The sequence below is a fragment of the Rhizophagus irregularis genome, chromosome 1 (genome assembly GCF_026210795.1).
Source record: "Rhizophagus irregularis chromosome 1, complete sequence".
Classification (NCBI taxonomy): Eukaryota; Fungi; Glomeromycota; class Glomeromycetes; order Glomerales; family Glomeraceae; genus Rhizophagus; species Rhizophagus irregularis.
This window is the reverse complement of record NC_089429.1, coordinates 600,207-616,019: the sequence shown is the minus strand read 5'-3', so window position 1 is coordinate 616,019 and position 15,813 is coordinate 600,207. Positions and strand designations below refer to the sequence as shown.

General features: G+C 25.2%; 2 protein-coding genes across 2 annotated transcripts; one reads left to right on the top strand and one right to left on the bottom strand.

Moving 5' to 3' along the window:
• Window positions 1–8,280: 8,280 nt before the first annotated feature.
• OCT59_000106 (uncharacterized protein) lies at window positions 8,281–8,820 on the bottom strand (the record flags this gene model as incomplete). Its single annotated transcript, XM_066138596.1, has 3 exons — window positions 8,281–8,570; window positions 8,649–8,693; window positions 8,763–8,820. 3 exons carry the CDS (start codon window positions 8,818–8,820, stop codon window positions 8,281–8,283), a joined length of 393 nt encoding a protein of 130 aa, XP_065988075.1.
• A 4,394-nt stretch (window positions 8,821–13,214) lies between these two features.
• OCT59_000105 (uncharacterized protein) lies at window positions 13,215–15,293 on the top strand. Its single transcript, XM_025320702.2, has 8 exons — window positions 13,215–13,328; window positions 13,388–13,483; window positions 13,581–13,807; window positions 13,881–14,013; window positions 14,086–14,199; window positions 14,295–14,468; window positions 14,554–14,718; window positions 14,800–15,293. The coding sequence occupies exons 1-8, from the start codon at window positions 13,263–13,265 to the stop codon at window positions 14,812–14,814; spliced, it is 990 nt and encodes a 329-aa protein (XP_025170744.1). The 5' UTR covers window positions 13,215–13,262; the 3' UTR covers window positions 14,815–15,293.
• Window positions 15,294–15,813: the final 520 nt, after the last annotated feature.

The following is a 15,813-nucleotide window of genomic DNA, read 5'->3' as shown; positions in this document are numbered from 1 at the left end:
AAACAATTATTAACAAGTTAATTGTCTACTATCAACATATTGTTATTAAAAAAAAATCCCAGAAAATTTTTTTATACCAAACTATTACTAAAAAGAAATCTCATTAAATTTTTTATAAATCTCACTAAACACAATCTATTGTTATAAAAAAATCTTTTATTAATTTATTAGCAGTATTAGTATAAAACTCACTCACTATATCCAAAAGTACACTAGTTACGTTAAAAACTTTTATTTGGTAGAAATTTCATTGGAGAATTTTTTTTTTATAAGATTTTTTTGACATATACTTAATTTGTTGGAACAATTTTTTTTAACAGGAAAGATTTTTTTTTTGATAGAGAATTTTTTCTTTTGTAGAAAATTATTTGAAGAATTTTAATAGGGAAGATTTTTTTTTTAATAGATAATTTCATTAGAAAATTTTTTTAATAAGTGAGATTTTTTTTCGATAGAAGATTTTGTTAAGAATTTTTTTTTAATAGGAGGGAGTTTTCCTTGATAAAGAATTTCTTTTGGGAATTTTTTTAATAGGTGAAAGTATTTTTTGACGGAGAATTTTATTAGAGAATTTTTTTTTAATAGGGGGATTGTTTTTGATAGAGAATTTCATTAAAGAATTTTTCTTTAATAGAATTTTTTTTTTTAATAGGTAAGACTTTTTTTTTTGATAGATCATTTCGTTAGTGTAAATTTTTTTAACAGGGGAGATTATTTTTTGATAGAGAATTTCGGTAAAGATTTTTTTTTTTAATAGGAGGAGAGTTTTTTTTTTGATATAGAAATTCTTTTGAATTTTTTTTTAATAATTGGTAAGAATCTTTGAATTTTTTTTAATAGGGAAAATGTGTTTTTTTGATGGAAGATTTTCGTTGGAATCGGGATATTTTTTTTTTGATTGAGAATTTCATTAGAGAATTGTTGGTTGAAAAGTTATTTATTTTTTTTTTTGATGGAGAATTTTGTTAGAAGTCGCAATAGAAAATTTTATTGAAATAGTTTTCTTTTAATAAGGGTATCGAGAATTTTGGCTTGAAATTTTTTTTTTTTTTTAATAAAGAATTTCATTAGAGATCTTTTTTTTATAAAAAATTGATTGAAAATTTATTGGAAAATTTTTATTAAATTTTACAATTTTAATAAATTTTTACTCCTCTCCATCTTCCCATCACTTCTTTTCATCTCCTATTACTCCTTTTCGTCTCCCATCATTCCTCTTCATCTTCCCATCACTTCTCTTCGTCTCCCATCACTCCTCTTTGTCTTCTATCACTTCTTTTCGTCTCCCATCACTCCTTTTCATCTCTCATCATGTCCTATTTCTCCTTTTTGTTTCCTATCACTTCTCATTACATTTTTACTCCCTTTCATCTTCTATTACTTTCCATTACTCCATTGTTATTTCATTTTTTTATTAGCATCTTTCTCCTTGATCATTGTAATTTACTTTTCTTTTTTATTTATTGTTATTATTTCTTTTATTTGTACACTTCAATAAAAATAAATATGGTGATTTTTTTCTTTAAAATCATAAATGTGCGACTTTAAATTTTAAATAAAATTTCATTAAATAAGATTATTTTGAATAAATATGTTTGCAAATAATTTTTTTTAAAAATATCTTTTGCAATAATAACCGATCATAAATTAGATACATCATATGACATATTTGAAAAAAAAAAGCCAGGCGATGATCGCCCGGGCAACGTTTAGCAATCCCCAATTTTTATTTATATATATTAAAAGTATTTTAAAAAATGGTAGATTTTCAAAAAATGTTTTTATGTCAATTATTTAATATTATTAATGATAAAAAGAGAAAACACTTCAAACAAATTTCTGCTATATACTTTTTTTAAAGTTAACATTATTTTAAAAACTTTTTAATTTATGTTATATATGAATATTATATGATTATATCCTTGGAGTTATACGGTAAGTAGAGTGTAAGTAGTGTAATGTATGGACAGTAATTATGGACAGTATGGTTATGAAATTGCATTATGGAACAACAATAACGCAATTTTTTTTTTATCTTTTAGTTCTTCAGCCTTTCGTTGGTAAGTATGGATAGTATGGTGTGTTATGGAATCCCACTAACTTTTTTTTTTATTTTTCAGGTTTCCAGATAGTGGAATAATTAACCTTAACTCTCTCACGAGGATTTTTTAGATATAAATCCGGAGCACCTTCACCTTCCATATAATACTCATATAATCAGCAAGAATTGCCGCACATGGTTGGTATAGTGTGGTTGAATAATAGCATTTGAAACAATACTAATGCCAATTTTTTTTATTTTATTAGGTTCCCGGCTATGGAATATGCGGCAGGTGTTGTTTGGTGAGAATGTGGCTGTGTAATGGTGTTATAAAACATCATTAACACCATTTTCTCTCTTTTTTTTTTTAGGTAAAGCTCAAGCCCAGCTCGAGCCAGTTCAAGTCCAGCTCGGCTTGAGCCAGGATTTATTATGGCTCGGCTTGGCTCAAAAAGCTTGAGCCAATATTTGCCGTGGCTCAGTTCATTGCGGACTCAGCTCTCTTAATTTTGGAGCTGAGCTTGAGCTATGCCCTGGCTCAGCTCGAGCCAGCTCATGCAGAACTTTAACTACTAGCAAACCATTTATTTTATAATATCCATTAAAAAAAAAAGAGGAATTTATTAAAATTGTAAAATTCAATAAATTTTCAATCAATTTTTATAAAGAAAAGATCTCTAATGAAATTCTTTATTAAAAAAAAAAATTTCAAGCCAAAATTCTCGATACCCTTATTAAAAGAAAACTATTTCATTAAAATTTTCTATTGCGACTTCTAACAAAATTCTCCATCAAAAAAAAAAAATAAAAAAACTTTTCAACCAACAATTCTCTAATGAAATTCTCAATCAAAAAAAAATATCCCGATTCTAACGAAAATCTTCCATCAAAAAAAAACACATTTTCCCTATTAAAAAAAATTCAAAGATTCTTATCTATTAAAAAAAATTCTCAAAAAGAATTTCTATCAAAAAAAAAACTTCCCTCCTATTAAAAAAAAATTCTTTACCGAAATTCTCTATCAAAAAAAAAAAATCTCCCCTGTTAAAAAAATTTACTAACGAAATGATCCATCAAAAAAAAAAATATTTTACCTATTAAAAAAATAATTCTATGATGAAATTTCTATCAAAAAAAAAAAAAAATTCTCAGCGAAATTATTTATCTTCCTATCAAAGAACAATCCTCCTATTAAAAAAAAATTCTCTAATAAAATTCACCATCAAAAAATACTTTCACCTATTAAAAAAAATTCCCAAAAGAAATTCTTTATCAAGGAAAACTCTCTCCTATTAAAAAAAAAAAATTTTTAACGAAATTCTCTATCAAAAAAATCGTTTCTATTAAAAAAATTCTCCAAAGAATTTTCTACAAAAAAAAAAGATTCTCAATGAAAAAAAAAAATCCTGTTAAAAAAAATTGTTCCAACAAATTAGGTATATGTTCAAAAAAAAAATCATATTAAAAAAAATTTATCCATCGAAAAAAAAACTCATAAATGTCCCTATCAATAAAAAAATTCTCTAACAAAATTTTTTACTAAAAAGTCTTTTTATTAAAATAAATCCCAAAATAATTTTATCAAAAAAAGCTTTGCCTATATTAAAAATAAAAATTCTCTACAAAAATTGTTTTATAAAAAAAAAAGCCAATAATATAAAAAAAAAATTCTTCGTGTAAAAATTATGCATCAAACAATTCTTGCTGATAATTCTCTTACAGCAGAAGAAAAACTGAACCAATTAGATTTAAGCAATAAAGTTACGACCGAGATAAAATTCTTTCTATTCAGGAACAAGAGGAATTTGTGGAACATCTGGAAATAATGATATTAATAATTTAATAAAAAATTGTCAAATGGAAACACTTGAGCAAAATGTTATTATTATTAAATGGATCCCATATTAAAATATTGAGGAGGATTCTCTAAAATTTATACAGCAATATTGGATTGATGAAAGATATGTCACTAAAGGACCGTTATCTTTCGTGTTTCGATCAGTTTATAATATAGAAAATAAATTTTTAATTCAATAATATATTTGTTCTTTCTTTTTGATGGATTTTAAACTATTTACAAATTTTATTGAAAGATAATCAATTATTGTTTTATTTTGAATTATTTTTAAACATTAAGATTAGAGTAAGTAGTTCCTTAGTTTGTAATTTATATATTTTTTATATAAAACTTAATGAATATATTTACAAATTATTATAATGTATATATTGCAAAATAATTATGTGAACGTATGATTTGTAAAATAAGTATAAATATACTATTTATTTAAATATTAATTAGTATTATAATTAATAAAGTTTATATTTAATCTAACGAATGATACAAATTTTTATATAAAGATTTATTATTTCTAAACATTTTCGCGCCTTTTACATAATTCACCCTCTATATGTACATTATACTTCCTAACACCTAGGATATTAACTTTATTAGGGCATTATTTGAATACATTAAATAAATTGATTAATTTTATTAAACTACTAAAATTATTTTTTACGAAATTATTTTTGTGGAATATTTTTTTTTTAAAAAAAAAATTATTACAAATAAGCTAAATTAATATATATGATGCATGACGTAAGCGTTAATGAGATCAATTTTATTTTACAATACGATATCAATCTATATAAGTTTGCGAAAAGATTTGTATTTCATTTACTTTAAAATAATTCCAAATTCCCAAATTCTCTCTTTGGATAAATATTCTAGAATACATTGAATAAATAGATTAAATAGATTTCTTAAAGCTTAGACTTCAATTGCGTCAATAAATTACACCTATGATATACAAAATATTACTAAAGTTCTTCATCATATTGTTTATAATAACATTTTTAATTCGTCACTTATTATTAATAATCTTTGGTTACATAATACTTACTATATTTAGTTAAACTTTTATTTATTTTATTTGTCATTTAATCTTACTTTTAATGGAGAATTTAAATAAAATTGCCAAAATTGAATAAATTTAATTGTCGATCAGGATTGTTGTGTTTCCTCTATGTATTTTAACTAGTCTTTTTTTGATAATTTTGTTGCCGATCTTGAAATCAATTGCAACATAAAATAACGTTTCACCTCATTATTTTTTAATTTTTACATACGAATTAATAATATACTTTCGTTTAATAGATTATTTATTAAAATGGACAAAATTAAACATGTATTTGAGCAAATAAAAAATTTTAGTCATCATCGTTTGACTAAAGAACAAAAGTCGTTAATTGATAAAGAAAAACTAAGCGATGATATATTTGAACAAATAAAAGACTTCAAATATTGGTATTTGACTAAAGAACAAGAATCGTTAATTGATAAATTAATAACAGACAAAGAATTAAAAGAACGTTATAAAAAATATGGTTTATGTGATGAGTGTAAACAGCCTAATACTTATTATTATTATTATTGTCAGCCATGTAATTCTAAAAGATTTCAACAAAATTTCAAAAATTGGACAAGTGGAAATCATGACGTTGATGAATTTATTCAAAAAGCACAATTAAAAGCTGAAAAATTCCAATGTGTTATAGAGTGGATTGAATATGATAAATTTGAAGATGTTGAATATTTAGCAAAAGGGGGATTTGGAACTACTTTTAAAGCAGTTTGGAAAGATGGATATATTGATTATTGGGATTATGACAATAATAAATGGAAAAGAATAAGAAAAACTAAAGTTGCTTTAAAATGTTTACATAACTCACAAGACATTACAACAGATTTTTTAAAAGAAGTAAGATATTTTTTTATAAATCTTCATTAGCCTTTATAAATGTTAAACTAACTATAATTTCTTTTAAGATTGAATCAAATATTATAGTATGTTCATTTTCAAGTGGTCATGTAGTTCGTTGTTTTGGTATTACCAAAGACCCAAAAACAAATAATTTTATAATGGTGATGGAATTAATAAATGGTAGTTTAAGACAACATTTAAATTACAATTTTATTTCACTGAGTTGGGATAAAAAATTGGGGTATTTATTTGGTATTGCATGTGGTCTTAGTGATATTCATAATAAAGGATTAATTCATCATGATTTTCATTGTGGGAATATATTAGATGATTTTGTTACATTTGCTTATATTACTGATTTGGGATTATGTCAACCAGCAAATGTCAAATCCTCTCAAAATAGTAATAAAAAAATATATACCTTATGTAGCTCCAGAAGTTTTAAGAGGAAAAGAATATACTCAAGCAAGTGATATTTATGGATTCGGAATTATTGCATATGAAATTTGTACAGGTTTCCCTCCTTATTATGATATAGCTCATGATGAATTCTTAGCAATGAAAATTTGTAAAGGGTTGAGGCCAAGATCTAACTATAAAATTCCTCAATTAATTTTTGATCTTATTAATCAATGTTGGGATGCAGATCCTTTAAAACGACCTAAAGCAAATAAATTACGGGAGTTATTAGAGAATTTATATTGTTATTCGCTTAAAAATTCTGTGATCGATCAATTCGAAGAAGCAGATGAAATTAATAAAAAATTATCATTTTCAACAGTTCAATCACCATCATCGTCTACTAGTACTCTCTTATATATGACACATCCTCAAGCAGTTTACACAAGTAGACTTTTAGATTTTAAAAATCTTCCCGAACCAAAAAATGCAGACAATGATGACTTAGAATATTCAGGTAATTTTAATTCAAAATAATTATTCAAATCTATTTATAATAATAATTATTCTTTATTTTACAGATTCCTTAAGAATGGATTTTACTAAACTTGATATTAATTCTAAAGGTAATTACTTTTGCATGTAACTTTTTATTAAATTTTAATTAAACTATTTTTTTTTTATTATAGATGAAAGAAATTAAACACATTTTACTTTAAATGAAAATATTTAGTATATAAAAAAACATAACAGATATTAGATATAATTTACTCTTATTTTATTTTGAACTTAAGGATTTTATTCTGGATATTTAACGGTAGTAAGGCTCATATTTATCAATTTATTCATATCTGAAAGAAATCGAAGATTAGCATTTTAATAAAATGTTTTTATTTGGTCATATTAAATTATCTAAAATTAATAATAAATCATTAACTAAGTAAGTTTACTGTAAAATGTAAATAAAAAAAAAGTCAACAGTAAACGTAAAGTAAGTGGGAGTTTTTATTTTTTAAATAGAAGATTTATATAATTTATATATATAAAATTGAAACCATTAGGGTTTTATTAAACAACTTAACAAATAAAGTAAAATCCATAACTTCATTTATGATTGTTTGTATAATATAACATAATATAAAATAAATATTAATAAAAAAAAATACAACAAAATGATTAGATTTATGAATTCTTAATTAAAAACATAATTTCTTTGATTTTTTTAATAGTTGTTTAATCAAAAAAAAATATTTAATAATCGATATAAATAATATCTAATGCTAATAATAGAAAATGTAATTATTAGACAGATCTCATTAAAAAAAAATAAACTCACAAATCATACCACTTTTATTTGATTTATTCTTTTTTTTATTATTGAAAAACATGTAATCATTTTATATAATAAAACTTACTCTAATACGTCAGATAATAGGAATAAATATATAAAACGTGTTTTATCAAGAAGAAAAGCAAATTCATTATAGTCGTTACACTGAACGATTTCAAATAATTATCAAACACTCACTTTATTACTTTTAAATAAGTAAAAAGCAACTATCCCTATAAAAAATTTTTATCCGAATATTTCCATAATTTCTCCGGTTCTTCCGTAAAAATTCCGTGAAAATGATACATTCACTGTTAGCGAGATGAAAATTTCCATTTTAAATTCCATGAAAATGATACATTCACGGAAAAAACATGGAAAGATAAAACACGGATCAGATTTTTTACAGGGTATTATTATGCAAGCTTCCTATTTTCCTTTCAGTGTGTTTTTTTTGTGACTTTCTGTAATTCAAAAAAGTTGTAATCTCAACAGTTAAAAATAAGTGATGTTTTAAATTCATTTTTTAAACTATGTAATTTATTAATCCATTGACAAATCCTTCAACTAACTCTTTTGACTCTAAATCGCAAAGAAATCATACTATTTAATAGATATGAATCGCAAAGAAATTATATTATTTAAGATATAAGCTATTGTGAATGAAATCATAATATTATTATAAGGGCATTAAAGTAAAAAAACTCATCTTTACGATGAACATTCTTTATCCTAAATGTAAAAAGGAATTATTTCTTTTTGTCCGTATCCTTTTTTCCTGAAACATCAGCAATCTTGTTATCAGTATCGTAGGACTTTCCAGCAAAATATCTTTCTGAGAGAATGGTACAAATAATTGAGCAAGTGGCGCAAATGGTGGTGAAAAGAAATTTATTTTCAGCTTTAGTTATCCTGTGTTCAATTAAGTCATTTTGACGTTGGTTGATATTGTGTAAAACCAATTCTTTTAAAGTGAACTCTACTTTATTCTCCCATTGAGGAGATTCGAGGAGCATGTTTTCAAGGGAGGTTTTGGACTCTAAATAGATAAGTAAAATGATGATCATTATAAAAACACAACAGATAAAAAAAATAAAAGGTCACGTATGAGGTTTACTGCCGGAACCAATGTCGGTAGCACCAAGAGAAGTATTTATAAGTCCTAAATAAAAAAATGAAAAAAATGAACATTATAAAATCATAATAAAACAAAGTTATATGAAAGACGCACCACCAGGGGACTTTGGAATTAAGCGACGTGAGTAGCGGTTAAAAATGGTTCTGAACATTCTTATAGTTAGAAATATAGAGAGAAAAATATAGAGAGAAATTTAGAATTTCTTAATTTTTTCAGGTTTTTTATACCAATTATCTTTACACTTAATCATATTAAATTAATCAGTACAACTCATTACATTCATTAGATTTTGATTCAGTGTATTTATTAAAAAACAAGGTTACGTAATTTTTCTGCCAGATGAGTGTCGTGTGATTAACCATATTTGACTAGTCAGTATGTACGTAAACACACAACAACTATTAGTAGCTTTAGCTATTTTACTGAAACTGGCAAGTCCACACTTAATTGCTACTACGTGAACTGAACTCGTGAAGTGAATCTAAGTATGTGAACCGTATAAGACCGAACATTTGAGACATTATCATAATAGGTCACGGTCTTGTTTTCCAACAGATAATGCTGCGGCTGGGATAGCTGTGGACATTACTGCGGGATAAATAGTGTCTAATATTAAGTTGATGGAAATTCGATAAATCATTTTAAGTTGAATGTGGCCACTGACTGGCGTAGAAGTTATACGTTTAATAAGAAATGTAACAGAGGATGATGGTATATGTAGGCTCTGCCCAGTTACACTGAAAAATAGAACGTTGCGCTAAATCCGCCAGCTGCAAGTTTCACATTACTAATGGTTGCTTACTATAAAATATTTATTTTGTTGATCAACACTGGAGTAATTGACGTACGACCATCATTTTCTGCAACGATTTTTGTTTACGTATTCACATGTATTAGATGAATCAGACGTTCGGAAAAATCCCTTTGGATTGAAGCAGTCTTTCCTGTATGACTGTTAATATAAAAGTGTTATCCTCATATAAAGTAATATTCGTTTTGATGTTGTAATCATGTTCTTTCACATTCTATAATCTCGAGTAATTACAATAAACATAAATGTTTATTCATTTACGGTTTTTTTATTATTCTGACATAATACAAGAAAGAAACAAAAATAAAAATAGAATGTTGAATGAGACTATGAAAATCTACTAATTTCTAATCTGAAATGATAAATTGTCGTTTTCTAATTCTTTTGTTATTTCGCTTACTTCAAAATTAGTAGTTGCATTATTTTTTCGGAGCTAATACTATTAAGAATAGAAACTATTCCGAGATATCTATCTGGTACAAATTCCCAACATCCTATTTATATTTCATATTAAGATTAGATGTGTTTTGTTGCAAAAATATATCATTACTAATTTTATGCTTACTTTGATAAAGCTTAATATAATCATCGTTTGTGTTTGTCTGTTTCAGATTCGAAAGGTGGTTTACAACTTGTTAATTGCCAGAATAATACCGCTAAGCTTTATATATCGGATTTTTTGGTTAAATCATACGAATGATCCTTTTAAAGAATTTTTGCATCCATGCAAGGCATTATTCTATATGCTTTTCTTTTTTGTCAATAACCGATCCATGTAAACGTGAACGTCCAAAGTCTGTCGACTAAGATATTACGGGCATCTAGTTGATCAGTGATCACCATATAAGATTTAGACTTTTGTGTATTTGTGTATTTGTCAGCTTGACGACTTGTGACTCTTGATTTAAAGTTCATATCACTAATTGTAATGTAACTATAAATATGATTAGTAAAAACTCGTGAATGTATTAAGATGTATTATAATATTAAATAGATAATAGCAAACCAATAAAAATCAATAAAATCAATAAATTATTATTAATTATTATGCAGCCTTACAAATAAAAGTTTCAATGGATTTGGCTTAGTCTATGTGACATAAAGTTTTGTACATATTTATAAAATGACGTAACAATGATCTCAGTTACCAAGTCCAAAAATTTTTATTAATAATTATTATTAATAAAGATATTCAATTAAAAATTGAATTTTTTCGCATACATGTCATATGTGTAATAATATTAATACTTCCGATTATACTAGGAATAGAAAATCTCCTTATTACGAAGTATGATTTTAAAGAATATATTTATCCTTGGAGTATAATATAACTCAAACAAACAAAAATTATGTAAGTACGGTTTTTTTTAGAATGTAATTTTAAAGTACATGATCTTGATAAAACGTTAGAAACTGCGTCTAAGTGTGACGCCTAATTTAAGACGAGTTCTTATAATTCCATCTGTTTATCAATAATTATTATAAAATAATATTTCTGAACTGATGTTTCTGCAAAACGTTCACAGAGACAAATTTTTCTTAGGTTCTATACAAATAAATCTTATTTGAATCTATTATCATACATAAGATGATTAACTTCATATTCATAAATTCATGAAGATTTCTTAATTATTATCGTAATTTTATCTTGAAACAATCTTTTCAAAATCATTTAGTCAAAAAAGTTAAAAGAATACATGGTAACCTAAATAAAAGCGGGAGGTAAAACAAAAAAAAAATTTTCGTTACTAAAATAAAACAGAATTATTAAAATTCTGATATTAATATATAATATTTACGCACGATCAGAATTAATTTAAATCTCATGATACGCAAATAATCTTGATACTTTGATATCAGATTATAAGGTCCGTCAGTTGTGTATACATTAAACACGTCTTAATTGTTTTTTACTATTGCTTTGGTCTTCTCTCTTTTGGGAAATACACAGGCTTTTAAAGGTTGGATACGAGAAAGGTACTTCTTTTTTTTTATAGAATCATTCACAGCTAATTAAATAATATTATCATCTCAAGTAATTTAAATTACTGCATGTGGTGGATTTTGAATTCTTATTTTTATTTTTTATTTTTTAGACGAATTTTAAATCAGCAGTTTTTTTTTTTATTCGTTACCTTTGCTGAATTTTTTTAATAGTTGGTGTTAAATCACCCGAATAATAAATTTATACTCGTAATGCAAATTCCAGCATTGCAAGATAATAAGTAATGTAATAATTATGTTAAATATATTCTTTAGATATTATGTAGTCATCATGATAGCCTCACATGTAACTCTTAAATGAAAGTTCCTCGTTTTATTGAAATATATAGATAACCAAACAAATTAAATTAATACGGAAATATATATTATAATGAACTTTAATCCTATATATTCTATGTATGTATATATTTATAAATACTAACAAAAAAAATACGGGTTATTACTAACAAAAAAAGAAAAAAAATTATTATTATGAACGTTATATCCCGGTTTCTGGAAAGGGGAGGACCAAGTAAACCAAAATCCTTATTTAATCGGATAGTTTCAAAACATTAATACTTCATTGCGGCGGATTTACGAAATTTGGCAAAAACCCTGCTGCGCCCTCGGGAATTAAAATTGACTTACAGAAACATTAAGCTTTTTTCCTAATAATGACGCACCTTTACAATGGAAAAATTGGTTAGGTAACGGAAAATTGGTTAAACGCAAGATTTAGGGTACAAAAAATTTTTTTAGAGCTCATTGTTGCCTGTTCACTAATAAATTTGGGATTTAAGTAGAAATTTGGTGACTAAAAGACTGTATATTTATTTAATTTGACATGACGGACAAATTTTAAGATATTTTATAAATCCGCCATGATGTTCTTGTTCGTCGGATGTCCATTATTAGTGAACGTTGTAAATCTGCATTAATAACTAATTATAAACATATTATACATCTCAAAATACCTGTAAAGATCTGCAAAGTTCAAAGATTATCATTTAATTACTTGCGAAATGATAGTTAAAGTACCATATTAATTTAATTTTGAGATTTTCTCTGGACCCATGTAAGGAACTAACTGTAAGAAACTGAGCTAATCCCGTTGATTGTTTAGTATATTGTTTCCGTCTAATTATGGTAAATAAAAGTAAAGAATTATTCCATTATCCTGTTCTAGACATATTCTAAATAAAGCAAGGTATAGTAACTAAAAGTAACTAAAATTAATAAACTATTAATAATCGGTTATCCATTTAGAGCAACCTAATTTCCCGATTACCCGTGTGTTTATCGTATTACAAAGATATAAACTTATAAATAGACCCCATATTAGGAAGGATATTCGTTATCAAGGTTATAGTCCAAATCATAAAAATAAGCCTAGTGAAACAGAACCAATAAGTTTTCGAAATTATATCCCGAGGGAATTATTATTGCTATCATTATTCATTTATAAATGATTCTTTGGAATTAGTAAGCTGATGATAATTATTCAGATTTTGTGCACCAAAAAATTATTGAATAGTAAAAAGAATTAACTAACCTTAGGAGGTATCTATTATTTAATAAATATACGTTTTCTCTACGTCAAGGGGTTAACTTTAATCTTGCATGCATGTCGATTGTCAATAAATTTGGCGCAAACGCATAAATGATTTTCCAGATTAATTCCGGTTTATTAAAAATTTGAGTTTATCAGTTATCTGTAATAAAAAGCGCTTGGAATTTTATTGATTTGCTTCAAAGAAATTTTATTTCTTTGGTTTTTTCTTCCTTTTCTTTCTTTTGAGATGACTTTTCTTCGTGAACTTGGTAAAACTGGTGTAAAAATCCCTGCAATCGGCTTAGGATGCATGGTATGCTCTCACTTCAAAATTACTTGCTTATCACGTGATGCTGATATTTTGATTGGTAGGGCATGAGTGATTTTTACGGTTCAGTCAATGAACAAGAAAATATTGAAGTATTAAATCGAGCAATTGATATAGGATGTACCTTTTGGGATACTGCTGTTTGTATTTAAACTCTTTTAATAAATTCAAGATTTTAATATTAATTTAAATAATAAATAATGGAGTATTGCTTTTTTTTAAAAAAAAAATGTAAAGGATATGTATGGATCCGGAGCCAATGAAATTCTTCTTTCAAAAGTTCTCAAAGAACGTCGTAATGAAGTTTTTCTTTGTACAAAGTTTGCATTCTCTAAAGGACCAAATGGCGAATATAAAATATCAGGCAAACCTGAATATGTTCGTCAAGCTTGTGACAATTCTTTAAAAAGATTGGGGGTAGATTATATCGATCTTTATTATCAACATCGTGTAGATCCCGATACGTAAGTAAAAGAAATTTTTTATTCCTACTGAAAATTTTTTAATAAATTAACTATTCGTTTTAAATTTTTATAGACCAATTGAAGACACTGTCGGCGCTTTAGCAGAACTTGTTAAAGAAGGAAAAATCAAATATATTGGTCTTTCTGAATGTTCCGCAGAAAGTCTTCGACATGCTTACAAAGTTCATCCTATTGCCGCAGTTCAAGTAATAATATCAAATTTTATTTGAATATTGATTATCAACATTACAATTTATTATTATTATTTTTTTTTTAAGATGGAATATAGTCCTTGGACTCTTGATATTGAGACAAATGGAGTTTTAGAAGCTTGTCGCGAATTAGGTGTTACCATAGTAGCTTATAGTCCACTCGGACGCGGCTTTCTAACAGTAATTATCTATTTTTTTAAAAAAAAAATTATAAAAACAAAAAATTATTTGTATGTAAAAAAGAACATTTCTAAATTTTTAAATTACTTTTTTAGGGAAAATATAAATCTCTTGATGATTTCGAACCAAATGATTTTAGAAGAGCGGTTCCACGTTTTCAAGGTGAAAATTTCAATAAAAATTTGGAAATTGTACATAAATTCGATGAATTTGGTAGTAAGAAAGGCGTAACCGCGGGTCAACTTTGTCTTGCTTGGGTTATAGCTCAGGTTAATATACTTAATATTTTAAAATATTATATTATATAAATATAATAATATTCTTAATATTTTTTTTCTTTTTTTTATTTTATAGGGTAATGAATTTGTTACTATTCCTGGTACAAGAAAAATGAAATATTTAGAAGAAAATTTTGAAGCAGGAAAAATTCATCTTAGTCCTGAAGAAGTATCAGAAATTAGGAAAATTATTGATTCTATTGAAATTGTTGGTGATAGATATAATGAACATGGCATGAAGGTAAGGAAATAATAATTATTTACACATGTTAACATTTTATTTTTTAACTTAATATTAACAGTTTTGTCAAACAAAAAACAGCTTTTGAATGTTTAAAAAAAAAAGTCATCCCGATTGCTGACGATCCATCTAAGCACTATCGTACATATAAAATACATATAGCTAACGCGCGTACAATGTTAAGTCATTTTTTTTCCATAGTAAAGTTATAATTATTTTAACATATTATTTTTTTCCTTTGGTTTTTTTACATATATCATATGATTTTTATTAAAAATATTGAGTTATCACAATTTTAGTATTTGTGAATTTATTGCCAACTATGTAATTTTCGTTAAATTCGCCTCGAGCATAAAATGCTAAAAAAGTAAAATCTTAAACGAATTGACAATCAAATAATTAATAAATATTTTTTTGAGTTGGTTGATTATTACTATAAGCCATTTGTCGATATTTATATATAATAATATAATAAAAAGTTATCAAAATTCGCATGTAAAAGTGTAGTCTAACGTGCGTGAAATGTAAAGTTGATTTTTTTTCAATAATAAAAATATATTTATTTTAGCATATTATTTTTCCTTGGATTTTTTTTACATACTGTATATCATATGATTTTTATTATATATAATAAGTTATTTCCTTCTCTAGTATTATGTAGTTTTCTCACAATTGTGCGATTTTTGCTCAAATTTAACCGTTAATTAACCCCGAAAAACAGTGCCGATTTTAGATGGGTCGGCTATTAAATAAATTTAACAAATTTTATCAATTTATAAATTTAAATCACTTTTGGAGTTATAAATCAATAAAGACATAACACATTTCAATTTTGACTTTAAATTTCTTAAATATATTGTACAGTATATATTCTTTTTATTCGTTATTTACCATATTATATTGTAAATAACTATAGTGAAACTCATAAATTTCTTAAAAGATTCAAATATATATATATATATTTTCGTCAAAAAATCAAATATGTAGATGAATCAAATAAAAAAATTTTTCTTTTTTTTAGAAAGAAAACAAAAGTAAAACAATATGAAATTTTTTTACATTTTCTTTATTTTGTAAGATTAAATATTTAATTAA

What these genes read in the sequence shown, in the direction of transcription:
- OCT59_000105 (XM_025320702.2), top strand. Translation starts at nt 13,263, where the DNA reads ATGACTTTTCTTCGTGAACTTGGTAAAACTGGTGTAAAAATCCCTGCA. An exon ending in TCGGACGCGGCTTTCTAACA is followed by an intron (nt 14,200 to 14,294) that starts GTAATTATCTAT and finishes TTACTTTTTTAG; the next exon opens with GGAAAATATAAATCTCTTGA. An exon ending in TTGCTTGGGTTATAGCTCAG is followed by an intron (nt 14,469 to 14,553) that starts GTTAATATACTT and finishes TTTATTTTATAG; the next exon opens with GGTAATGAATTTGTTACTAT.